Source organism: Oncorhynchus nerka, linkage group LG12 (genome assembly GCF_034236695.1).
Source record: "Oncorhynchus nerka isolate Pitt River linkage group LG12, Oner_Uvic_2.0, whole genome shotgun sequence".
Taxonomy (NCBI): Eukaryota; Metazoa; Chordata; class Actinopteri; order Salmoniformes; family Salmonidae; genus Oncorhynchus; species Oncorhynchus nerka.
In genome coordinates, this window is record NC_088407.1 from 18,830,393 (window position 1) to 18,857,892 (window position 27,500).

Below are 27,500 nucleotides of genomic sequence, written 5' to 3' on the forward strand. Positions count from 1 at the left end.
GTAACACGAACAAAGTTGCATTGTATGTGTAATCAATCACAGCATAGACCCACCATTTAATTTAATGTGTAAAAGAACAATGTACGGTTTGATATGAAAAGCTGACACTCATAATATTACCAATAAAAGTAAAGTACTTCAATTAAATAAACCAGTTATTTTGCATACTTTACTCCTATATCTGATGTCAATGGTGCAACAAAACAACACAATTACAAGTCCATATACAGTGCACTGCAAAGTATTCAGACCACTTGGATTGACACATTTTAATGTTAATATTTTATCAATGTATTTTACCTTCTTTTTTTACACTGACAGATTGTTGACCAATTTTTAAAAAAAAGACAAATCTATTTTAAGTCCACTTTGTAACACAATGTGATGAAATCAAAGGGGTCTGAATACTTTTGCAAGGCACTGCATCAATGCATGAATCTGTGGGAGAAACAAAAATATAGCAAATGATAACTGAATAATTATGATCAAATGAAAGTAAAGAGTCAGTGTCCAAACATCCTGACAGAACAATTCAATATTACTCCAAGAACTTCCTTCCACCAAAGAGTACACATGAACATGTATTTGGGTTCAATCACTTCAACAGAAAACATTGGCATCCGCAGATGGTGTTAGTGTATTTGTCTGAAAGAGACATTTAGTATGCTAGCTAGTAACTACACTACAGTATAGTACCATATGATCTGCCTAGGTAGGGTCAGGAGTGCTTCAAACATGGTTTGACCAGAGGAGTATAATACAAAGTAGGATCAAAGCCAGCTAACTTTGATAAAACCAGAAATAATTATTTTATCATTGATAAAAGAACTTAGACATGCATTTTTGGTTGTCGAGTTAAGTAGACCATGCTCATCTTTCAATTTTTGTTTTGTTATTTCAGAATATTTAGGCAATTTAGCAGGTTTACTCCTTGAGCCTGCATTGTAGTATAGCCCTCTGGACATCTAGGGCCCAGAATGTTTTCCTGATCAGGAGAAACTGCCTCAGTACCTAGGGGAATGTAAATGTCATACTCCTCGAGTACTCCGTAACAAAACCAATTGTAGGAGAAGGTCAGAGTGGAGGGACCTCTGGCTTTCTCATCCAATGGATTTTGAGAAGGAGGCACGGAGAGAGGACGTGAGGAATATGGAATTGAGAATCTCACATGGTGTTCTATAACATTATCAGTGTATGAGTACAACGAGGTGTGTTATCCATTGTTGTAAGGACCATAGTGTTCATAGTTATAGGTCAGCCATCTTAGGAAGAGGCATGCAAAACACTAGTTTCTAATGGTGCGTTCAAGACAACTGGGAACAAGGTCAAATCATGACATCAGTGATCTTAAAGGTCGGTTCTAGAAAGAATACGTGTTCCCGACTTGGAACACCGTAAAAAAAACTGACATGGAAAATTTGTTTTGATCACAATTTCCCAGTTGTCTTGAACGCACTGATATCTGACATTTCCGATCTCCGAATCGGCATAAGGCTTAGAGTATGCAACAGCCAGGCAGGAAAGACCTTTTCTCAACATCCTGGCTCATCATTCACTGTGTCAACAGCATCCAGCTCTAACCTTTCTCTCACGTACACACTTTGTTTTCAAAGTCTGTCAGCAAGTGGTTTTCCTGTGTACAATATGAAACATCTAAATGGATCTAACATGTTTTGAAGGATGGATCTACAACATATTGAAGGACTTTACACATGGTCATACCTTTACAGTTGAAGTCGGAAGTTTACATACACTTAGGTTGGAATCATTAAAACTTTTTTTTAAACCACTCCACAAATTTCTTGTTAACAAACTAGCTTTGGCAAGCTAGTTAGGACATCTACTTTTGTGCAAGTAATTTTTCCAACAATTGTTTACAAACGTATAATTCACTGTATCACAAGTCCAGTGGGTCAGAAGTTAACATGCACTAAGCTGACTGCCTTTAAAAAGCTTGGAAAAGTCAAGAAAATGACATTATGGCTTTAGAAGCTTCTGCTAGGCTAATTGACACCATTTGAGTCAATTGGAGGTGCACCTGTGGATGTATTTCAAGGCCTACCTTCAAACAACTCAGGGCCTCTTTGCTTGACATCATGGGAAATTCAAAAGAAAATCGGCCAAGACCTCAGGACATTTTTTTTGTGTTGATCTTCACAAGTCTGGTTCATTCTTGGGAGCAATTTCCAAACGCCTGACGGTACCACGTTTATCTGTACAAACAATAGTACGCAAGTATAAACACCATAGGACCACGCAGCCATCATACCGCTCAGGAAGGAGATGCTTTCTGTCTCCTAGAGATGAACGTGCTTTGGTGAAAAAAGTGCAAATCAATCCCAGAACAACAGCAAAGGACCCTGTGAAGATGCTGGAGGAAACTGGTGCAAAAGCATCTATATTCACAGTAAAACGAGTCCTATATTGACATAACCTGAAAGGCCGTTCAGGAAGGAAAAAGTCACTGCTCCAAAACCACCATGTAAAAAAGCCAGACTACAGTTTGCAACTGCACATGGTGACAAAGATTGTGCACTTTGGAGAAATGTCCTCTGGTCTGATGAAACAAAAATAGAACTGTTTGAACATAATGACCATTGTTATGTTCGGAGGAAAAAGGGAGGCTGGTAAGCCAAAGAGCACCATTCCAACCGTGAAGCACAGGGGGTGACAGCATCATGTTGAGGGGGTGCTTTGCAGCAGCAGGGACTGGTGCACTTCACAAAATAGATAGCATCATGAGGCAGGAACATTATGTGGATATATTGAAGCAACAGCAAGACAGTCAGGAAGTTAAAGCTCGGCTGCAAATGGGTCTTCCAAATGGACAGTGACCCCAAGCATACTTCCAAAGTTGAGGCAAAATGGCTTAAGATAATGTCAAGGTATTGGAGTGGCCATCACAAAGCCCTGACCTCAATCCTATAGAAAATGTGTGGGCAGAACTGAAAATGCATGTGTGAGCAAGGAGGCCTCCAAACCTGACTCAGTTACACCAGCTCTTTCAAGAGGAATGGGCCAAAATTCACCCAACTTATTGTGGGAAGCTAGTGGAAGTAAACAGCTGAAATATAACACTCTACTATTATTGACATTTCACATTCCTAAAATAAAGTGGTGATCCTAACTGACCTAAGACAGGGACTTTTTTTTTACTAGGATTCAATCTCAGGAATTGTGAAAAACTGAGTTGAAATGTATTTGGTTAAGGTGTATGTAAACTTCCGACTTCAACCGTAGTTGTAGATCTCTAGATAACACGAAGGTCGCCTACACTGCATCCCACTAAAGTATTCTATCCAGAATCTTCTACTATTCAGTCTTTCACTGTATTGGGGTGGTCTTTCATCTCAATGTCTTTATGTCTGGATGTCATGTGTCAAGTTCTTCCGCCCCTTGTTCCCAGAGGGAGCAATAGAAGACAAAAGTAGTGTAATACAAAAGGGAATAGGGTACCATTTTGGACTTGTTCTAACGGTTAAGACATCGGCCAGGGTGTGGGTGTGCGGTGGCCATGTGTGTCTTTAAGTTCTTTAGCACCCTGTATTTTTTCCCACAGAGGGTGCAGCCGAAGGGTTTCTCCCCTGTGTGAAACCTCATGTGGGTCGTCAGTTTCCCGTTGCACCGGAACTGCTTCCCGCAGTCTTTACAGTGGTACGGTTTCTCACCTGTGTGGGCCCTCTGGTGGTGCTTCAGATTCTTCCGGAGCGAGAACGCCCGGTGACACTGGGAGCAGCAGTACGGTTTCTCTCCGGTGTGGATTAAACGGCGGTGCCACCTCAGCTTCCGTTTCCGGTAGAAGATCTTGCCACAGTCCCAGCAGATGCGCAGAGGACGGTGGCAGTGTCCCACCAGCCGCAAGTCCTCAAGCTTCACTGGGGAGAATGAGATAAAATAGGATAAAATAGGATTATGAATGCAAGACTCCAGTAATTTGTAAAGTGGGAAACCTGGCAAATTTGGGAAAGTTACCAGAATTTTGCACCCCTGGATAAGATAAGACAGGACAAACTATCCACTGAGGTAAAACTGGGGCAGCAGGTAGCTTTGTGGTTAGAGCGTAGGGCCAGTAAGGTTTGCTGATTCGAATCCCCAAGCTAACAAGGTAAAAAAAATGTCATTCTGCCCCTGAACAAGGCAATTAACCCACTGTTCCCCGGGTAGGTGTCATTGTAAATAAGAATTTGTTCCTAACTGACTTGCCTAGCTAAATGAAATAAAAACTATACATTGAACACAACACATACAGGTCCTTCAGAAAGTATTTATATCCCATTTTGTTGTGTTTCAGTCTTCATTAGATTAAGTCAAAACTGTATCTCGGTCACTGAGGAACATTCACTGTGTAAGCAGCTCCAGTGAAGATTTGGCCTTGTGTTTAAGGTTATCGTGCTGAAAGATTAACTCATCTCCTGTTGTCTGGTGTAAAGCTAACAACCAGTTTTTCCCTCTAGTCTTTTGTCTGTGCTTAGCGCCATTACATTTATTTTTTTAAATCATGAAACAAGCCCAAGTACTTAAATTACAAGCACACCCAAGTATTACTTTAGTGCCTTGTTGCAAACAGGATGCATCTTTTGAAATATTTTTGTTCTGTACAGGCTTCCTTTTCACTCTGTCAAATAGATTAGTATTGTGTAGTAACTACAATGTTGTTGATCCATCCTCAGTTCTCATATCCAAACTATTAAACTTGGTTTTAAAGTCTAAAGTGAAAGTGAAAAAGTGAAAGTGAGACAGATTTTTTGTTTGAGGAATCTTTGAGTGTTATGATTCAAACAGGAACTGAGGAGCTGTTTCTGCAAAACTCCTGGACAGTCTGTGGTGCAACGTGGCGTTGGTGGATGGAGCGAGACATGATGTCCCAGATGTGCTCAATTGGATTCAGGTCTGGGGAACATGCGGGCCAGTCCATAGCATCAATGCCTTCCTCTTGTAGGAACTGCTGACACACTCCAGCCACATGAGGTCTAGCATTGTCTTGCATTAGGAGGAACCCAGGGCCAACCGCCCCAGCATATGGTCTCACAAGGGGTCTGAGGATCTCATCTCGGTACCTAATGGCAGTCAGGCTACCTCTGGCGAGCACATGGAGGGCTGTGCGGCCCCCCAAAGAAATGCCACCCCACACCATGACTGACCCACCGCCAAACCGGTCATGCTGGAGGATGTTGCAGGCAGCAGAACGTTCTCCACAGCGTCTCCAGACTCTGTCACATGTGCTCAGTGTGAACCTGCTTTCATCTGTAAAGAGCACAGGACGCCAGTGGCGAATTTGCCAATCTTTGTGTTCTCTGGCAAATGCCAAGCGTCCTGCACGGTGTTGGGCTGTAAGCACAACCCCCACCTGTGGACGTCGGGCCCTCATACCACCCTCATGGAGTCTGTTTCTGACCGTTTGAGCAGACACATGCACATTTGTGGCCTGCTGGAGGTCATTTTGCAGGGCTCTGGCAGTGCTCCTCCTTGCATAAAGGCGGGGGTAGCGGTCCTGCTGCTGGGTTGTTGCCCTCCTACGGCCTCCCCCACGTCCCCTGATGTACTGGCCAGTCTCCTGGTAGCGCCTCCATGCTCTGGACACTACGCTGACAGACACAGCAAACCTTCTTGTGACCAAAACATCAGCCAGGAAGCATAGGAACTGAGAAGTGGTCTGTGGTCAGCACCTGCAGAACCACTCCTTTATTGGGGGTGTCTTGCTAATTGCCTATAATTTCCACCGGTTGTCTATTCCATTTGCACAACAGCATGTGAAATTTATTGTCAATCAGTGTTGCTTCCTAAGTGGACAGTTTGATTTCACAGAAGTGGGATTGACTTGGAGTTACATTGTTTAAGTGTTCCCTTTATTTTTTTGAGCAGTGTATATATATATATATATTTTTTTTTCATGTCAGATTATATTTTCAATTTTTTTATTCAAATGGAATGGAGTAGAACAGCAAACACACACATGGCCACTGCACCTGCTACTCCTCTCCATTTCCATATGAAATAGCCATTGGCTGCTGTTCAGGGGAGGGCAGGCCCACAACAATGGCCGGAGTTGAATGGAACAGCACTTTACCTTAGTGACCGTTTCCTCTGCTCTATACAATACATATGTTTACTTTATGTGATGATAAAAGGCTCATACAATTTTTTAAATATTTTCTTTCACAGTGATAGCGACTCCGATTGGGAGCCCCCGTTGCCAAGCTGCCCGCTCTACCTGTGCCCCCGTGGTGTTCATATGCCACAGTTCATTACTGCAGGCATGACTGTGCCTCAGGGCCAAAAGAGCACAGCATGGAGGAGTCGTTGTGTTCTGTGTCGCATGAACTGCACCACTTGTTCAGTTTGCCTCTGCTTTACATCAGAAAGAGACTGCTATGGGACATGGCACAGGCAGCAAAATACTGTGACGAGGACTTCCAAAGGGTGTATTGTTTAAAAAAAAAATTTAAACATTTTTTCTAATATTTAAAAAAAACATTTGTGTGTTAGAATTGCTTTTTTATATGTTGTATATAGTTATAGGTAATTTCACCAATTTGGCCACTTGGGTACATTTGGGCAACTTGTGTGGGACACTTGGGTGACTTCATGCTAAATGTCATGTAGCTCACCCATTCCTGAAGTTATCAGTCTGAAACTTTGCACACCTACAGTTGCCCTCGTGTTATCCATCACAATTCTCCAGCATCCTATCTGACTGTGTGGCTATTCTAATACCTGTGAAAGATGATACTACAACAATAAAAGACAGAAAACGTATGCTCTTTCTTTCTCTTTTCTTGCACCAGATCTACTGTGTTAGATTCTCCTACCTTCTATTAACATTTCCACAAACTTCAGAATGTTTACATTCAAATGATACCAAGAATATGCATATCCTTGCCTCTGGGGACTGAGCTACAGGCAGTTAGATTTGGGTATGTCTTCAGGCGGAAATTGAGAACAAAGGGATGTAGCCATAACAGGTTAACAGCTCCTTGCAGAGTTGTGAGTTTCTCTTCAATCGTTTTATCCATTTCAATAAAATCATTTTCCAGCTGGTCAACAATTTGTTATTAAACCAATAGAACATGTTTTCAAGGTTTGCCGTTCTTGACACAAACCTGTGCACCTGGCACCTACTACCATACCCTGTTCAAACACACTGAAGCCTTGTCCTGCCCACTCACCCTCTTAACGACACACATGCACAATACATGTTAACTCATTATTTTAAAGTGTCTAGACCTCTCCTCCCCTTTATCTACACTGACTTGAAGTGGATTTAACAAATGACATCAATAAGGGATGATAGTATTCCCCTGGTTAGTCTGTCAAGGAAAGAGCAGTTGTTTAATGGTTTGTATGCTCCGTGCCATAAAAGTATTCACACCCATTGACTTATTCCACATTTTGTTATAGCATTCATTTGAAATATATTAAATAGATTGACTTTATTTTTTAAAGTGAACTCCAAAAGACAAGCTGAAATATCTTGAGTCAAGTATTTAAGGGAATACTTTAGCTCCCCTAATTTCTACTGAATGTGTAAGCTGCTCACCTGTACATTCTGACTCCTTTTAGAAGCAAGAATTACTTTGTACCTCCAGCCAATCACAAGCACTATTGAGACATTGCAGACTTTTTTAACCAGATGTTGGTAATCTCCTTAACATGTCCTTCCATAATTTACCAAAGGACGAACAATCTTTGCTTTACAATCTGATACCTCAAGTCCTTATTCGTCCTGCTGATAAGGGTGGGTCGGTTGTACTCATGGACTGGACATCGTATGTAAATTACTGTCATAGACAACTGCTTGACAACACCTTTTACAAGAAACGCAGAAGTGACCCCACTTCGCAATTTCAGAACATTATCTACCACTGTCCTAGATAGGCAAGTTCTGGTCAAATCACCAAAATAAGAACAACCTTTTGGCCATTCAACACCCTAAAATTGCCACTTTCTATACTTTGTCAAAATTACACAAGAATGTTACAAAACCTCCAGGGCGCCCTATTGTACGGGCTTTGATGCAGTAACGGCTCCCTTATCAATTTTATTTATTAGACCACTCGCAGAACAGCTCCCCTCCTTTGTAAAGGACACTAGTAGTATCATCTATATTATTGAATCTCTTGATCCTCTCTATGATAACACTTTGTTAGTTACTTTTTGATGTGGGGTCGTTATACACTAATATTCCACACTCGGCGGTATTGAAGCGATGGAACATTTTCTTCTGCAACGTGACCCTAATGAAATACCTTCCAGTGAATGCACTGTAACATTGGCTGAAATAGTACTCTCACACACACACGTTTCTAAAGGATTTCTTTATTCAGACGAAGGGTACTGCTATGGGACCCCATATGGCTCCTAACTACACTAATTGTATGTGGGTTACATGGAAACAGTCCATTTTCAATCCCTTCAAAAATATCAACGTACCAGTTTCCAAATAATAATGTTAGAAATTACAACACTTTTTGTTCTATGGAGGGGTGATGCAAAATAGATCCAGGCATTCCATGCTTCTCATCTCTTGTTTTGAGCACCTGATATTTACTATGCAATCTGACAAGTCAAATCAGTTTCCTTGATCTGCTGATTTTGTGTGATAATGTTCCATACACTGATCTTTACAGGAAACCTACTGACCGTAACAGTTTGTTGAGGGCTGATGGTTGTCACCCGCTTCCCTTGAAAAACTGTTCGACCTAAAGCCAATTGTCGAATCAAAAGAATTTGCAATAGAACTGTCAGATTGCGACAGAAATATGGCTGAGACACAAAGAACACTCAAGGAGAGAGAGTACAAAAACCGTTTGCTTAATACGGACATTGAGAATTTTTAACATGGAGACATCTTTCAAGGATAGTATCCCAAAAATAAGCATTCTAACTACCCGCTATTCAATGTGTGCTCTGAACAAATTAAGGGAATTGTTCAAACATTGGCACATTCTAAGATCCGATGACAGTATCCGTAATGTGTTTTTGGACCCTCCCTTGGTTGGAATCTCACAGGGCAGAAATCTCAGATCAATTGGTAAACTGATTTACCACCCCCAAAATATCCCTTCACAACATGTATTTGCACCTCTACCAGATGGAAACTAAAAGTGTAATAGCTGCACTCAATGCAATGGCACTTGCAAATGTAGATCCTGCAAACACCCAAACAGGAAAATAGATCCCAATGAAAGGTGTTATGTGCTCCACTAAGGCAGTATTTTTGTACATAATGCTTCTGCAACCGTCTCTTACGGCAGAAAAGAGCTTCTGGATATCAGGACAGCGATCACTCACCTCGGATTAGACAAAGATTTTTTCTACAACAACCAAGACACACAGGACATTCTCCAAACACCCGGCAGGGTCGACATCCCCGTTATTTGCAAGAGGAAACGACGCAGGTACAGAGGACAAAGAGCCGGATGCCTCGTCGGGACCCGCAGAAGGCGAGTGGGAAAGCTGCACCACATCAGTCACTGGCGTTATCAATAAGCGCACCGAGGACGTCGTCCCCACAGTGACTGTACGTACATACCCCAACCAGAAGCCATGGATTACAGGCAACACTCGCACTGAGCTAAAGGGTAGAGCTACTGCTTTCAAGGTGCTGGACTCTAACCCGGAAGCCTACCAGAAATACTGCTATGCCCTGTGACGAACCGTCAAACAGGCAAAGCGTCAATACAGGGCTAAGATTGAATCATACTACACTGGCTCCGACACTCGTCTTGTGGCAGGGCTCACTAACTATTACAGAATACAAAAAAGGGAAGCACAGCCACGAGCTGCCCAGTGACACAAGCCTAACAGACTAGCTAAATCACTCCTATACTTAGCTAAATCACTTCCATGTTCGCTTTGAGGCAAGCAACACTGCGGCATGCATGAGAGCATGAGCTGTTCGGGACAACTGATCTCGCGTCGGCCTTTAAATAGGTCAACATACACAAGGCTGTGGGACCAGACGGATGACCAGGACGTGTGCTCCAGGCATGTGCTGACCAACCTGCAGGTGTCTTCACTGACATTTTCAACATGTCCCTGATTGAGTCTGTAATGCCAACATGTTTTAAGCACACCACCATAGTCCCCGTGCCCAAGAACACAAAGGCAACCTGCCTAAATGACCAGACCCGTAGCACTCACGTCCTTAGCCATGAAGTGCTTTGAAAGGCTGGTAATGGATTACATAAACACCATTATCCCAGAAACCCTAGACCCACTCCAATTTGCATACTGCCCCAACAGATCCACAGATGATGCAATCTGTTGCACTCCACTGCCCTTTCCCACCTGGACAAAAGGGACACTTATGCGAGAATGCTATTCATTGACTCCAGCTCAGCGTTCAACACCATAGTACCCTCAAAGCTCATCGCTAAGGATCCTGGGACTAAACCTATCCCTCTGCAACTGGATTCTGGAGTTTCTGACAGGCCGACCCCAGGTGGTGAGGGTAGGTAGCAACACATCTGCCATGCTGATCCTCAACACTGGAGCTCCCCAGGGACAGCCTATAGGAAAGGAGGTCAGAGACCTGGCCAGGTGGTGCCAGAATAACAACCTATCCCTCAATGTAACAAAGACTAAGGAGATTATTGTGGACTACAGGAAAAGGAGAACAGAGCACACCCCTATTCTCATCGACAGGGCTGTAGTGAAGCAGGTTGAGAGCTTCAAATACCTTGGTGTCCACATCAACAAACTAGAATGGGCCAAACACAACAACTGCCTGGATCTTTAATTTAAAGACCCTTGCTCCCTTCAAGGTCGACGTTGAGACCGATCTGAAGCCATTCTTGTGATTTTTCTATTCATTGTTAGTATTTGTAGGCCTATGTAGCCAAATTGTATCTATTATCGTATGCTATGCATTCATGTTTTGTATGTTCTTATATCTGAGAATTAACCAATGATACCTGACCACACCTGGCCATGATTACAGACACCTGTGTGTGTCCTTTGACACTTCACAAACTAGTGACCCACAGCGTTTGTCATGATACCCTGATGAAGACAGCTTCTGTTGAAACGTTGGTTATTACATTATTGCATCTAGGCTCCTAGAGTGTACAGCTGTGTTTCTTTTTCAAAAACTGCAAACACAGTAGCGTTCATGCTCAGTTTCCTGTGTGTATCAAGAATGGTCCACCATCCAGACAACTGGGAAACAAGAATCAACATCCCTGTGGAACGCTTTCGAAACCTTGTAGAGTCCATGCCCCAACAAATTGAGGCTGTTCTGAGGGCAAAAGGGGGTGCAACTCAATATTAGGATTGTGTTCCTAACGTTTGGTATACTCAGTGTATATTGCACAAATGAGAAGGGAGTGTTCTTTCTCAATTCCTTGCATACTCACCGCCTTCTCAAAACGCATTGGAAAAGGTCAGAGGAGGCTTGGACTTCCTCATCCAATAAGGTTGAGGAGGCGAGGAGATCCGATTCAAGGAATTGAGAGTTACAGCATGGGTAAATACCTGAACAGGTTCTCATCTGCTTCTCCAGCTCATGGGGTAGTAGTAGTGGTGGAGTGGAGGGGGTGAGGGGAGAGTGGTGAGGTGACATGGAGGAGGTGGCTTGAAGTGCTGTGGAAGTGGTGTCACAGCCTTTTCTGCTTCTGGTCCCGCTCAACACTGGTCCCCCTCGGTCTCGCTGCTCTTCCTTTGCTGCTGGGTTTAGTATAATGCTTGCTTGTGTGGCCACATGTACATTGGGGTTTACTTGGGTGAGAATTGGCTCTTGTAGCGTGCTTCGTTGTGTTGTTGCTGTAATGTCATTGTACCGTTGTGTACTTGGTTGTGCAGTATGCCGGACCAGCTCAATCTCCTCCTTGACTTCCGGTTGTCCCAAGCTTCCTAGTGGCTCTTCTTTGAGAGCAGCACCACTGATGTCATAGTCAGTGAGTGCTTCCAGGTGTCCCAGAGGTGTTCTAAGCATGGGTTCTGTATCTATAATCCTAAGGGTGTTGGCTGGCTGTTGTTCCGAATCCACCGGCGTGCTGATGGCAATGGGAACAGGCTCCAGTTTCCCACTTTCTAATTCCACTTTTTTTACTGGGCTGACCGAGATAGGAAGAGGAAATAGAAGCCATTTCAGGGGCACTGGATGTGGGGCCTGGGAAGAACCCACCTGCACCTCCTGTTCAGTCAGTCTGTCTGTCGGGGAGTTAAACAATACGGTGTCATTTGAACACAGTGACAGGGTGGTGGTGGCACTGTCTTCAGTGTGTATGCAGTGGGGGCCCGAGACCTCTGAGGATGTCGATGGTTCAAACGTCAATTCAGAGACAAGACATTCATATTCTTGACTCTCTGGAACAAACAAAGAAACATACTGTTGGCCTATCAGTGAGAAACAAAGCACAAATATTGCCCTCCAAATGCACTTAATACAGAAAGCTATACAGTGCATTCAGAAAGTATTCAGATGACTTTTCCCACATTTTGTTACGTTACAGCCTTATTTCAAGATGATTTACATTTATTAAAAATATATATATATAAAATTTTTAAAAAGATTACATTTACAAAAGTATGACGCTACAAGCTTGGCACACCTGTATTTAGGAAGTTTCTCCCATTATTCTCTACAGGTCTCTCAAGCTCTGACAGGTTGGACGAGGTGAGTTGCAGTACATGTTCAATTGGGTTTGAGTCTGGGCTCTGGCTGTGCCCCTCAAGGATATTCAGAGACATGTCCCGAAGCCACTCCTGCTTTGTCTTGGCTGTGTGGTTAGGGTCATTGTCCTGTTGGTAGGTGAACTTTTGCCCCAGTCTGCTCTGGAGCAGATTCATCAAGGATCTCTGTACTTTGCTCCGTTCATCTTTCCCTAGATCCTGGCTGGTCTCCCAGTCGCTGTCACTTAAAAAAAAATAAAAAATAAAAGGGCATGATGCTGCCACCACCAAAGCTTTATCGTAGGGATGGTGCGAGGGTTCCTCCAGACATACTGCTTGTCATTCAGGAAAAATAATTCAATCTTGGCTTCATCAGACCTGAGAATCTTGTTTCTCATGGTCTGACAGTCCTGTAACTCCAAGCAGGCTGTCATATGCATTTTACTGAGGAGTGGCTTCAGTCTGGCCACTATCATAAAGGACTGATTGGTGGAGTGGTGCAGAAGTTGTTGTCCTTCTGGAAGATTCTCCCAGAACTCTGGAGCTCTGTCAGAGTGACCATCAGGTTCTTGGTCACCTTCCTGGCCAAGGCCCTTCTCCCCCCCCCCCGATTGGCCAGCTCGAGGAATAGTCTTGGTGGTTCCAAAGTTATTCCATTTAAAAATGGTGGGGGCCACTGCGTTCTTGGGCACCCTTCCCCAGATCTGTGCCTCGACACAATCCTGTCTCAGACGATTCCTTCGTCCCCATGGCTTGGTTTTTGCTCTGACATGCAATGTCAACTGTGGGACCTTATATAGACAGGTGTGTGCCTTTCCAAATCACCTCCAGTCAATTGAATTTACCACAGGTGGACTGCGATCGAGTTGTAGAAACAGCTCGAGGATGATGAATGGAAACAGGATGCACTGGAGCGCAATTTCAAGTCTCATAGCAAAGGATCAGGATACTTCTGTAAATAAGGTTTTTCATTTATGAGAAATAGATTGAGGAAAAATATTAATTTAATACATTTTAGAAAAAGGCTGTAACGTAACAAAATGTGGGGAAAGTCAAGGGGTCTGAATTCTTTCCGAATGCACTGTAGATGATGATTGTTTCACACTGACTGCACTATGAATGTCCCAATGGCAAAAATGCATAAAGATGGAAGAATTCAGATATGTCATCATCGTTTTAGCACTATCCACCGAGTTGGTAAACTACGTTGCGTGACATGGTTCGATAAATATCTAAATAATCTACCTTTTGCGGCAATTAGGAAAAAACCTCAAGATAGAATTGGGATCATGTATACGGTGCTAATGAACATACAAATAAATTATAAGGAGTGTGATGTACACTACGGCAAACGAGTCATTTGTGGTAAGTGCATGAGGGCCATCATCTTTATGCATCTCTACTACTGGGACAATAAAGGCATGACTTAAATTCTCTTTCCATCCACTACTCTGTCATTTCAATAACTCAAATCCAACGCATTTTATAAAGCCCTTTTACATCAGAAGTTGTCACAAAGTGCTTTATGGTTACCCAGCCTAAATCCCCAAATATCAAGCAATCCACTTGTCTGGTCCACTTACTTTGCATGCTTTTCCCAATACTGTCACCCTCCTCGAAGACACCAACCTTCACCACCTCCCAGTCCATGTCCAATCTCTACAGGCATAACAATGAATATACTGTTTACTTACATTAGCATTTAGATACTGCTACAGAAGGAAACTACTGACACTAAACATTTTAGGGGCCATTAAGTCAAATGGTCCACTAAAAGGGAGGCTGTGTTTCACACACAATCCAGAGCATTCTAACCACAGAACTAGGATGTGCAGAACGGGATTCCCCATTCAGGTCACTGATGCTGTTCCGTTTCATTCATTCCATCTTTTATTTTAACCATCTCACCTCATATTTAAGATTAACGTGCATGTCTTCACCATCATCACGTCTTGGCATAGCAACAGAGCCACTGGGGGCCTCACCACTATCATGTCGAGTTGCTAGGGTCAACACAACAGAAGATGAACCACACACACAGAACATATATATATATATATATATTTTTTTTTTACAAATAAACATACTTTTCTGTTAAAGAAAGGTCCAGTAAGCAAAATTACATTGACAAGACACTTCAAAAAACATATTCCCCGGACATTAACGTTATGTTAAATTTAGGTTCTGAGTGGCATTTTCCAGGATGTTGCAATCAGGCTCATTTTTGGTTCTTAACCTCTTCGAGATAGGGGGCGCTCTTTTAATTTTTGGATAAAAAACATTCCCGTTTTAAACAAGATATTTTGTCACAAAAAGATGCTCGACTATGCATGGAATTGACAGCCTTGGAAAGACAAAACTCTGACGTTTCCAAAACTGCAAAGATATTATCTGTGAGTGCCCCAGAACTAATGCTACAGGCGAAACCAAGATGAAGTTTCATACAGGAAGTGCCCCAGATTCTGAAGGCGCTGTGTTCCAATGTCTCCTTATATGGCTGTGAATGCGCCAGGAATGAGCCTGCGCTTTCTGTCGTTTCCCCCCCCCCATTGTCTGCAGCATTGTGACGTGTTTGTAGGCATATCATTAGAAGATTGACCATAAGAGACTACATTTACCTGGTGTCCCGCCCGGTGTCCTGTGTCGAAATTATTGCGTAATCTGTAGGTCCATGCGCATTCCATTTCTTCAGAAGAGAAAGTCAACTGCCAAGATGGATTTTATCGTCGATATGTGAAAAACACCTTAAGGATGGATTCTAAACATCGGTTTGCCATGTTTCTGTCGATATTATGGAGTTAATTTGAAAAATGAAAAAAAATCCTTACCCAAACGTGATGAACAAAACAGAGCGATTAGTCGACACAAATAATATTTTTTGTAAAAACTGAACATTTGCTATCTAACAATGAGTCTCCTCATTGAAAACATCTGAAGTTCTTCAAAGGTAAATGATTTTATTTGAATTCTTTTCTGTTTTTTTGTGGAAAATGTTGCATGCTGAAATAGAGGCATAATCCTATGCTAGGCTATCAATACTGTTACACAAATGCTTGTTTTGCAATGGTTGAGAAGCATATTTTGAAAATCTGAGATGACAGTGTTGTTAACAAAAGGCTAAGCTTGAGAGCAAATAGATTAATTTCATTTCATTTGCGATTTTCATGAATAGTTAACGTTGCGTTATGGTAATGAGCTTGAGGCTGTAGTCACGATACCCGGATCCAGGATGGCTCGACGCAAGAAGTTAATGGTTCTTAATGAAAGTGTGTCAAAGTGTTACTTGAAATGGCATTTTATGAACGCCCATCTATGAGTTAAGCCCAGTATTGCCAAATCCCCAGTAAGGACTAGAGGTCGACTGATTATGATTTTTTTCAACGCCGATACCGATTATTGGAGGACCAAAAAAGCAGATCCCGATTAAATCGGACGATTTGTATTAATTTATAATAATGACAATTACAACAATACTGAATTAACACTTATTTTTACCTTAATATAACACAGCAATAAAATCAATGTAGCCTCAAGTAAATAATTAAACATGTTCAACTTGGTTTAAATAATGCAAAAACAAAGTGTTGGAGAAGAAAGTAAAAGTGCAATATGTGCTATGTAAGAAAGCTAACATTTCAGTTCCTTGCTCAGAACATGAGAACATATGAAAGCGGGTGGTTCCTTTTAACACGAGTCTTCAATATTCCCAGGTAAGAAGTTTTAGATTATTATTATAGGACTATTTCCCCATATACCATTTGTATTTCATTAACCTTTGACTATTGGCACTTTAGTATTGATTTAATATAGCTTCCGTCTCGAAGCAGCGTTACCCATGCAGAGCAAGGGAAACAACCACTGCAAGGCTCAGAGCGAGTGACGTTTGAAATGCTATTAGCGCTTCGGTTACACCAGCCTCATCTCGGGAGTTGATAGGCTGGAAGTCATAAACAGCGCAATGCTTGAAGCACAACGAAGAGCTGCTGGCAAAACGCACAAGAGTGCTGTTTGAATTAATGTTTACGAGCCTGCTTCTACCACCGCTCAGTCAGATACTTGAAAGCTTAGTCATATTTTATGCAACGCAGGACACGCGAGATAATATCAACCATGTAAAGTTAACTAGTGATTATGATTCATTGTTTTTTTAAAGATACGTTTAATGCTAGCTAGCAACCTACCTTGGCTTACTGCATTCGCGTAACAGGCAGTCTCCTTGTGGAGTGAAACGAGAGAGCCAGGTCATTATTGCGTTGGACTAGTTAACTGTAAGGTTGCAAGATTGTATCCCCCGAGCTGACAAGGTGAAAATCTGTCTTTCTGCTCCTGAACGAGGCAGTTAACCCACCGTTCCTAGGCCGTCATTGAAAATAAGAATGTGTTCTTAACTGACGTGCAGTTAAATTAAGGTATATTTAAAAAATAAAAACAATTCCAACCCTCCGTTATCTGGGCTTGGGTCCGGCAAAAGTGACCCAAAAGAGACACTGTCAGTTACTTCGTTTTTATTTTATTTATTTAATTTGATTTTAACCTTAACCTTATTTTAACCTTATGGTCCACTTAGGAGCCTACAACAGGTCACATAGAATCTACATTAATAACATAGAATCTACATTAATAATCTAAATGGACTAAAAAGAGAATAGAAAAAAAAGTCGAGGCAATGTGAGAAAATTATGGTAATTTGTCTGGCCCTAATTCAGGATAAAAACCATTCTCTTTTTTTTTATGTAAACCAGGGCGGGATAAACCAGGGGCGGCTTCCCGCATGCGCAATTCATTTGCAGTCTGGACGTGGAGGAGTGAATATCTCCTGTTCTGACTACAGCTGGGAGGGACTGCTGCGCGAGGAGTGGGCCGCCTGTGAGTGCTTTGGGACGGGGGTGGGATCCACAACACCACCAGCTGCTCGTTGAGAAGAGTAAGAACGATACGTGCTTTCACGTCAGAGTCTCAAAGTCTCCAATAACACCAGAAAAAGTCCCTAGATATGTCGCTAGTCGCTTTTTAAAACATTTTTCGCTAGAGGGGTCTGAATACTCGCTAAATATAGCGACAAAGTCGCTAAATTGGCAACACTGGTTAAGCCTACCGTTTGGAAACCACACAAATAGACGTGTGCACGTGCAGCCTTATTCTACAGCCCATTAATTCAACTAACGCTGAGACTTCCTGGCAATGTTACATTAGGCCTACTTTAAAATAACGTATGTTAAAGTTACTCACCACGTGGTGTCATTTCAGTGGTTTCCCGTGTGTATGTGCATATTGCCATCTCCAATGCATTCTTCAGTCTGCATGCCTGCACCGCCTCTATGGTGTGGTCTCCGGCGCAAAAAGCAACGGGTAATACTGTATTCTGGATATTAGCGTTACCCGAAGTGCCTTGGAAAACATGCGTTATCTCCGATACGGCGACATTTAACAGAATATCCAAAACCATTTTAACCTGTGTTTTAAAAGTGTTCACGAAGTCTTCACGTTCCTCCATAACTGACCAGCTAGTGGAGTTTGGATTACAAATGGGAAGAAATTCTGCGCGCGCATTTCTTTTTGACTTTGTCCCAGGTGTCACGTGCCCCAGGTGTCACGAGGTTACGGATTGAGCCCACCTGCTGTTCCCCGGCAGGAATGGTCAAACAACAATTGTTAGTGCCTGAATCGTGTTCGCCTGAAATTTCGCTGACCAGGAACCAGAGAGACTAAATAAGAAGTTGTAAAATACGGTGTCTTCTGAGATCTAGGTAAGCGACCAATGTTTGTAAATAAGTTACCGTTAGTTGTCAACTGTAGCTAGTTAGCTCCACAAGGTGCGCTCGGGCTGCTATTATGCCACAGACTTGGCTAGAAGGGATCCACCTTTTGTCAAGTTAACGTCAGACTTTACATTTCATAGTAGGTTAGAATAATTTACGCAGCAGGTTAGTATAATTATGTTAAGGTTAGGAAAAGGGTTGGCGTTAGCTAAAATGCAAAAAATTAACTTTTGAATTCAATTTGACAAAAGATGGATCCCGTCTAGCCATGACCTTATCCCACCTTCTAAACTAGAGCAGCTAGTTAATTAATTCGATTCTCAGCCCTCTAAACTGGAACATGCCATCCATGTAGGTCAGCGTAATCTATTTAAAATATAAATACGTTTCAATTCAACTACGGTTATTTAGAAGCATTGCACTTGCATACAACACACCCCAAACCCACGGCTATATTTGCAGTGTCTTGAAAGATATATATAGATATATATAATATTGGTTATTATGGTGATTTACAGTGGTGTAAAAATACTGAATTTTTGGGGGTATCTGTACTTTACTATTTATATTTTTGACTACTTTTACTTCACTACATTCCTAAAGAATATACTCGATACATTTCCCCTGACATCCAAAAGTACTCGTTACATTTGAATGCTTAGCAGGACCGGAAAATGGTCTAATTCACACTTATCAAGAGAACATCACTGGTCATCCCTACTGTCTCTGATCTGGGGGACTCACTAAACACATGCTTCATTTTGTAAATCATGTCTGAGTGGCGGAGGTGCCCCTGGCTATCTAAATGTTTGCTTAATATAAGGAATTTGAAATTATTTATACTTTTACCTTTGATACTTAACTATATTTTAGCACTTACATTTAATTTGGATACTTAAGCTTATTTAAACTCTTAGACTTTTACTCAAGTAGTATTTTACTGGGTGACTTTCACTTTTAATTGAGTCATTTTCTAATAAGGTATCTTTACTTTTACCCAAGTATGACAATTTGGTACTTTTTTCCACCACTGGTGATTTATGAGGCTACTATTGAAATTGGCCTATTAGCAGTCTTGCAACTATGGCCACACATTACCTTTTGAACTTTAGGTTTACTTCAGCAAGTTCAGAGCTGGTCCAACATCAACATTGTTGATAGGAAAGGGGAAGTGAAAAGTTTAAAAATAGTTTTGTTTTAAACTGCCACATTGGTTACTTCTTAGATGATTACCTTATTATTTAGGCTTTTAGGTTTGTCATTGTTTTACTACTCTGCATATATATCCCCCAACATCAGCTTCCCCCTTCCCCCTTCCCATCATCAGCTCTCCCCTTCCCCCTTCCCATCATGGCTACCTCTATGGACCAGTCCACTCTTCTAGAAGACGAGCTCACCTGTCCCGTGTGCTTGGACCTGTTCCGGGACCCCCACCTGCTGCCCTGCGGGCACAATTTCTGCCTGCTGTGCGTCCGCCGGCTCAAACGCCAAGCGGAGCGAGGCCGCTTCCGTTGCCCCGAGTGCAGAGAGAGCCACCGCTGCTCCACGGCCTCCCAGAAGAACTTTAAGCTCGCCAACATCGCAGACGACTTCCGCTGCAGGGGACGGGTATGTGCTGTCTGGGGGCTGTATTCATAGCCTATAGGCCCCACCCAACAAACACGCTACCTCTCTTCCTCTTCCTTTCTCTATGATGTCCAGGCAGTATCGTCAAGACAACAACAACCAGACAGCAGCCCGACAACAGCCAAGACCCCCGTGTCCGTGCCGTGTGACTACTGCTCTCCAGGGGACACTAGCGAGGCGGGGAAAGGGGAACCTGGGGCTGGAGTGGTGGTAGAGGTAGCGGTCAAGACGTGTCTGAAATGCGAGGTGTCCATGTGTCAGGTAAAGATCTGAGAGGCATCCATAATTTTAGCATCCATAATTCCAAATTCACCCATGGTAAAGCACTGTGGAGCAGAAATATTCCAATATTCTTATTCCGTTATCTAAGCACTCTTTTTTTGCACAGCACCAGTATTCTCAACACATTCAAGTGTTGGATGTGCATAACACCTTTTTTAAAAACTTTTAAAAACTTTCTTTTAAAGCTTTGTTTTATTTTACATTTTCAATCAGCAGGTAAGTCAAGACAAACATGAACTTTTTCTTCATTTTGTCCATTTCAGGAGCACGTGAAGCCCCACCTGGAGCTGCCTGCGTTTAGGGAGCACCCCCTGACTGAACCCCTGGGGGACCTGAGGAAGAGGAAGTGTCCTGAACACGATGAGATGTACCGCTACTACTGCATGGACGACCGGGTGTGTGTCTGCAACGCCTGTACCATTGAGGGGGGCCACGCGGGACACACCATCAAGACCCTGAAGAACACTATGAAGGATCTGAAGGTAACAGGTCTAAAGTTATAAAACCTCTAAAACAGTGAATAGGTTAATGACTGTGTGTTTAAGTCACGGGCACAACTTTCACTGGGGACAGGGGTGACATGCCCCCACCCCACACATTCTGAAATTGCATTTTTGTCCGAGGCAAATGTGTGCTTTAGGACCATGCGGACGCCTCTGAGCGTGTTGGAGTGTTTATCTGATTGGATACCCCCACTTCTAAAACCAAAATTGCACCCCTGGTTTAGGTTAAATATCGTTATGGAGGAGTGGTAGAGTTAAGAGGTCTCTGTTTGTTGGTCTACTGGTCAGGAGGGGGATGTACAGGACTAAATGAAGCACTCTAAAAATGAAAGACCGTCACTTAGAACACACTCGCACACAATAAGTATGTACTCCCTATCACTTTCGATCAAACAAAAGGTACACACACAAAGAACACACCTCTATACTCTAGACGAGGCCTCCACAGAATGGCAATTGATGAGTCTAGAACACAGGTGAATGTCATTGTCACTGCTGTTGTCTGACATGGTTTAGCGAATGAGAGACAATGAGTGAGTCCCAAATGTCACCCGAAACCTAAATAGTGGGGAAGAGAGAGATCCCATAGGGCCCTGGTCAAAAGCAATGCACTATAACGGGAATAGGGTGCCATTCGGGACTGTGACAAAACATAATGTGATCTCACTGTTTGAATGAATTGTTCAAGCGGCTTCCTGAAGTGACTTGTCTGAACCAATGTGAAAAAGGGAGACATTTCCAGTTGAGTTCACCATTTACCCTCACTATAGTCTTGTTGTCATAGTGAATGTAATCTCTCTCCCCTCCCTCAAACCCACTCTCTCCCTCTGTTTCTCTCTCTCTCTCCCAAACTCCCTCTCTGTTCTCAGGGCTCTCTGGAGAACCAGCTACAGAAGGTGGACAGGAAGCTGAACAAAGCAGAGAAAAATCTCCAGGAGCAAAAGGAACAAGAACGACTGAACAAGGTGATATTGCTGATCTAGGATGAGGGCAGCCGGGGATTGTCACGCAAATAACTGCCGGTCTCACGGTAATTGACCGTTAATTAACATAAACACATTTCCCATCTCTTGGCTTCCACACATAGCCTATAAGCCAATGATGCAGAACTTTGGAACATCTACATAAAAAGTTAATACAGCCTACACCATCACAATAAATCCATTATTTATTTTAGTCTAAAGAAAAATGATATGAAGAAAATGAAGTCTTATTTCAGAAGAGCATAATCTGAGTTGTCTTTGTTAGGCCGTGATCTGGCTATGGCTGTGGGCTACCCTAGTTCATTTAGCAGACGAGATTTGTTTAGAATTCCGTGGCATTATTTTATAGTGTGAAAAATACAGTTGAACATAGCTGAATAAAATAGGAGTGCGCACATGGGCCTATTCTGTGTTGAGTGGTTAACAAAGAAACCGTTCCTCCTATATGCATCATTTAGAGTTATTTATGCAACTTTAGTTGTTCTACAAACGTTGGGCTATATGTTTTGATTTTTAATATATTCTAAGTCGCATCAAAGGCTTTGCTTTTGCTTTTGCTCTGCTTTGTTTATTGCTCAGGCTGTACACACTTAATCAGTCTCTCATTCACAATTTAACAAGCACTTGATAATGCCCGAATTTCCCGGCCGCATCTACTTTGTGTGGCCGTAATGCCCCCTAAAAAAATGTAATGCCCCCCCCCCATGCATTTTTTTGGCCGTTGTGCCCTTGTGCTGAATATAATATTTATAATTCCCTTCTCCCGGCTTCATGCTCCAAAGCACCTCACTCACATGGCTCTCTCAGATTACTCAATACTTATTGGCCAATGCCCGTCACGTGATCGGGTCTTTCTCACAGGCTAGGTGCATATTAAAGACATTAGAATAACTGTCCACATTTACTTTTTGGCATACTATTCTTGATTTAATCTTGTCTTTACATATACTAAATCATATAAGTGTGAAATTAGTTTTGATTTAGAATGGACCATTATCATGCACCTGTCTTGAAACAGGGGCAGTGGGAAAAAATACATGTCATCTATGCTCTTAAATAGCAAATGGAAGACGCTTTTCACGTGGTTCATTTTCATGCCAGCCAGTGTGTTCGATTAGATTTTCGATTACATTTGCATTGATGTCAGAGTGATTAGAAGGACAGTAGAGGCTACTAATGACCATCAGCAACAACAGAGTTTGGAGAAGCCTGATTACAGTGACTAAACTGTCACATGAAATGTGACTGCCATCATGACTTGTGACCACCCGTGTGGTGGTAATATGCTCACCGCAACAGACCTATCTAGGATCAGTTTTGCATTTAAGATTGTAATGAACAAGATTATGGACAGGTGTTCGCACCTGATCCTTGATCAGCACTCCTTTCTATAATGTAAGATGTCATGTATTTGTATTGTTTACAGAGCTGTATATTTTTTGTTTTTTTTGTTGTATTAAAATATATATATATATATATATATATTTAATCTATTTTCATGTCAGAAGATGAGGAAACTTTTGATCACTGATTAGTTTGTTTTTGGTTAAACACACACCTACCTCTCAACCCTCTCCCTCTCTCTGTGCAGAGGTTCCTGGAGGACTCAGACCAGGGGGTCACAGCCTTGGGAGAGGTGTTACAGGTCCACCTGGAGGGCTTCCTCACCTCCCTCAGGGACTGTTCCTGCTCCCACGGGGTCGAGTGTGGCCCCAGCATCCAGCGGAACATAGCCAAGGCAGTCCAGGACCAGTCCCGTCTGCAGGATGTCCACAGTGGCATCCAGACCCTCGCCCAGGAGAACGACCCCTTCCGCTTCCTAGAGGTCAGTGTGCGGATGAATTGATATACATGGACAAATGGATGTGCCTTTAACATTCTTTTTAAAACCGTCCTGCTGTTCCTAAGTAGCTTTATTGTTTTATTTTCATTAACTAAATGTTATAATTTTTTTGATGGGGATTGGAAAAGATGCAGACAATTACATTGATGGAAGCCACAATCCCTGCAATAGTAAAGCTGATCTACCCCCCCCAAAAATAAAAAATAAATAAATAATGAATGATGTTATTCTTTGCTTCTCTGATTTGCTGTTTAGGCATACAAGTCATCAAGCAAAAAGTAAGTGGGTTGTGTGTATGTCTCCAACTGTCTATGGGTGTTGCGCCATTTGCAGTGTGTTTGTGCGTGTGTGTGAGCTATGTCTATGGGTGACATTTCATTTGTAATGCATGTCTTTCTCTCTCCATCTGTCTATGGGTGATGTGCTAATGCGAGTGTGTTTGTGTGTGTTTGTCCCAGTGTCTGCAGGCAGTTGAAGAAGCCTCTGTTCCACCCAGAATGTGCTTATGTGGACTCAGACGGCCTGGCCGAGTCCATGGAGGCTAAACAGGAAGACTTCCTCACTGAAGTACACTCTCACGTCTCTCACCTCATCAACGAGCTCTGTAAGTAACAGACTGGTGTGTGTGTGAAATGGTAGAGGGAACAACGCTGTCGCACGCTCCTCTTCTCTGTTTCATCAACAAAACCAATAACAAAAGGCGCTAAGGCGAACAGTGGCACATTTTCACCAAATGTGGATTCTACCTTTAACAGTTTTGTCTTCTACCAGGTCCCGTAGTCCGGGAAGAGGAGGACAGCGGAGGAGAGGAGGAGGATGAAGATGATGACGACGACAGCAGTGATGGCGATGAGCAAGAAGAAGCTGAGGAGGAGATGAGGAGTGAGGAAGAGGAGGCTGTACACGACCAGAGTGAGTCAGCAGACGAACTTTACAGTCCCGAAGGGCAGGAAGACGAGGAAGAAGAAGAGGAGGAGGAGGAAGAAGAGGAGATTCATTCAGACTGATGAAATGACTTCCATTTAAGTCTGATTTTCAGTCAAAAAGTCATGCATTGATGTCAGTGGGAGAATGTGTGAAAAGGCTACTTTGGATTTTTCCATAAATTGCCAAAATAACCATTTTGGGAAACCTTTTAAATATTATACATCAAACTTTAGAAGATGAGCTGTTTGAGTGCATCCCAAATGGCACCCTATTTCTTATATAGGGCACTACTTTCGACCAAGGCCCTATATAGGCAATAGGGTGTCATTTGGAACAGAGACTATTTTTTTTTTGCTCAAGATTATACTGTAATAACTAAACACTTGAAACTGGGTTTCTCATTCTAACCTCATACGTTCTTTTTTTGACTAAAGCACTTCATGTGCCCAACCTCTTTTTTGTAGACCTGGGTTCAAATAGTATTTGCTATATATATATATTTTTTTAAATCAAATACTTTTCTGCGTTTGCTTTGTAATGTAATATAGTTTTGGATCTCTTCTATATTGCTTCCATTAAGCCAAGCAAGCTTGATCAAGCACTGCTAGAAGTATTTGTAATAATTTCACCTAGTATTTGAACCCAGGGTGTATTATACATCCAGTGAAAGCCACATCTTAAGTATTTTTTTTGATTCTCAGGAAGATGTATTACAAGGTGTTTATTATTTGATGGCACTTTGATAAATAATTATACATAATATAAATAATTGGAAGGTATTGCACTGACCACTTGCAGAAATGTATGTCTTCATAAACTACAATGGGCTACCTGACTAATTATACACTATTAGTGCATTTAGTTAGCATGGTCCCAGATCTGTTTGTGCTGTCTTGCCAGCACCAATATGAATGACCATCAGAGTTGGCAAGACAGCAGAAATAGATCTGGGACCAGGCTAGCATTTAGGTGTTCATGTGTGACCAGACAAATGTGAATTCTGATTGATGTGAATTTTATACCAATGAAAGTTAGATGATAGAAGACTTGTGGATGAGTGTGTGAAGTGTGGGTGTGTTTTTCAAAAGCTGTTTGAAAGTTATGTAAAAGTTGGTGAGCTATATGTTTATCAGTCTATCATTTAATAATTAATTGTTCTTATGGTATTATGTTTCATCAGTTGCATACCTGGGTTGTATTCATTAGGCACCAAATGGGGGGGGACAGACTGAAACAGAGAGAGCTCTACCAGCACTGGTCCAATAAGTAGCCCTTGTTGTCCTTTTCCGTTTGGAATAGGTGTGCACTAATGAACACAACCCATGTCTCATGACTTGTAGTTCTGAGAAATATTTGAAGGCCTACTTCTAGTGGTTGTAGCAATAGATAACTTGTTAGTTTAGACATGGTTTGTATCATTATCAATTTGCACAGTTCTGCAAAGAACATAGTGGGGATTGAAAAAAAAATGTGATCTGAAAAATCGATAATATTTTGGGGGGATTTTCATACTGGTGATTTTGAATGTGGTAAAATTGTCATTCTATCCAGCCAATAAACTCAGCATGAATGTTATTATAATAGCACATTGCATTGATATTTATAATATTTCATTGGCTTCTTTCAGACCCTCTATTCTTTTACATTAGACTGTCAAATTGCATTTGGATTGTTAATTATTTTCTTCCTTTCACTTTTATGAATTCTTGAAACTGTAATTCCAAGAAATGTATAATATGTCAGCCTGACCTCAAAGATGTAACATAGTATCTGTGACACAAAGGTTAAATAAAAAAATAATACCCATTAAACCTAGCGGTTAAACAGGGAAACAGTTTTTCCACCGTCCTTTTTTCCCATAAGGGATTTTAGAAACACAATATCAAATCAAATCAAATTTTATTTGTCACACACATGGTTAGCAGATGTTAATGCGAGTGTAGCGAAATGCTTGTGCTTCTAGTTCCGACAATGCAGTAATAACCAACAAGTAATCTAACAATTCCAAAACTACTGTCTTATACACAGTGTAAGGGGATAAAGAATATGTACATAAGGATATATGAATGAGTGATGGTACAGGGCAGCATAGGCAAGATACAGTAGATGGTATCGAGTACAGTATATACATATGAGATGAGTATGTAAACAAAGTGGCATAGTTAATAAAGTGGCTAGTGATACATGTATTACATAAGGATGCAGTCGATGATATAGAGTACAGTATATACGTATGCATATGAGATTAATCATGTAGGGTAAGTAACATTATATAAGGTAGCATTGTTTAAAGTGGCTAGTGATATATTTACATCATTTCCCATCAATTCCCATTATTAAAGTGGCTGGAGTTGAGTCAGTGTCAGTGTCAGTGTGTTGGCAGCAGCCACTCAATGTTAGTGGTGGCTGTTTAACAGTCTGATGGCCTTGAGATAGAAGCTGTTTTTCAGTCTCTCGGTCCCAGCTTTGATGCACCTGTACTGACCTCGCCTTCTGGATGATAGCGGGGTGAACAGGCAGTGGCTCGGGTGGTTGATGTCCTTGATTATCTTTATGGCCTTCCTGTAACATCGGGTGGTGTAGGTGTCCTGGAGGGCAGGTAGTTTGCCCCCTGTGATGCGTTGTGCAGACCTCACTACCCTCTGGAGAGCCTTACGGTTGAGGGCGGAGCAGTTGCCATACCAGGCGGTGATACAGCCCGCCAGGATGCTCTCGATTGTGCATCTGTAGAAGTTTGTGAGTGCTTTTGGTGACAAGCCGAATTTCTTCAGCCTCCTGAGGTTGAAGAGAAGCTGCTGCGCCTTCTTCACGATGCTGTCTGTGTGAGTGGACAAATTCAGTTTGTCTGTGATGTGTATGCCGAGGAACTTAAAACTTGCTACCCTCTCCACTACTGTTCCATCGATGTGGATAGGGGGGTGTTCCCTCTGCTGTTTCCTGAAGTCCACAATCATCTCCTTAG

General features: G+C 42.1%; 2 protein-coding genes across 3 annotated transcripts; one reads left to right on the plus strand and one right to left on the minus strand.

The window, feature by feature from the left end:
• Positions 1 to 46: 46 nt before the first annotated feature.
• Positions 47 to 18,199, minus strand: LOC115115244 (zinc finger and SCAN domain-containing protein 5A-like). Its single transcript, XM_029643741.2, has 5 exons — positions 17,845 to 18,199; positions 14,524 to 14,618; positions 14,199 to 14,274; positions 11,476 to 12,309; positions 47 to 3,875 (listed from the first exon to the last, which is right to left on the minus strand). Exons 1-5 carry the CDS (start codon positions 18,107 to 18,109, stop codon positions 3,472 to 3,474), a joined length of 1,674 nt encoding a protein of 557 aa, XP_029499601.1. The 5' UTR covers positions 18,110 to 18,199; the 3' UTR covers positions 47 to 3,471.
• A 31-nt stretch (positions 18,200 to 18,230) lies between these two features.
• On the plus strand, positions 18,231 to 26,370 carry zgc:92594 (uncharacterized protein LOC436996 homolog). Of its 2 annotated transcripts, none has more exons than XM_029643743.2 (9): positions 18,231 to 18,362; positions 19,674 to 19,982; positions 20,076 to 20,261; positions 20,546 to 20,764; positions 21,655 to 21,750; positions 23,360 to 23,593; positions 23,867 to 23,889; positions 24,070 to 24,215; positions 24,383 to 26,370. In XM_029643743.2, the coding sequence occupies exons 2-9, from the start codon at positions 19,725 to 19,727 to the stop codon at positions 24,616 to 24,618; spliced, it is 1,398 nt and encodes a 465-aa protein (XP_029499603.1). In that variant the 5' UTR covers positions 18,231 to 18,362; positions 19,674 to 19,724; the 3' UTR covers positions 24,619 to 26,370. The 2 variants fall into 2 exon arrangements, with proteins under 2 accessions (XP_029499603.1, XP_029499602.1); XM_029643742.2 differs by having other exon boundaries at positions 18,232 to 18,362; positions 19,702 to 19,982.
• Positions 26,371 to 27,500: the final 1,130 nt, after the last annotated feature.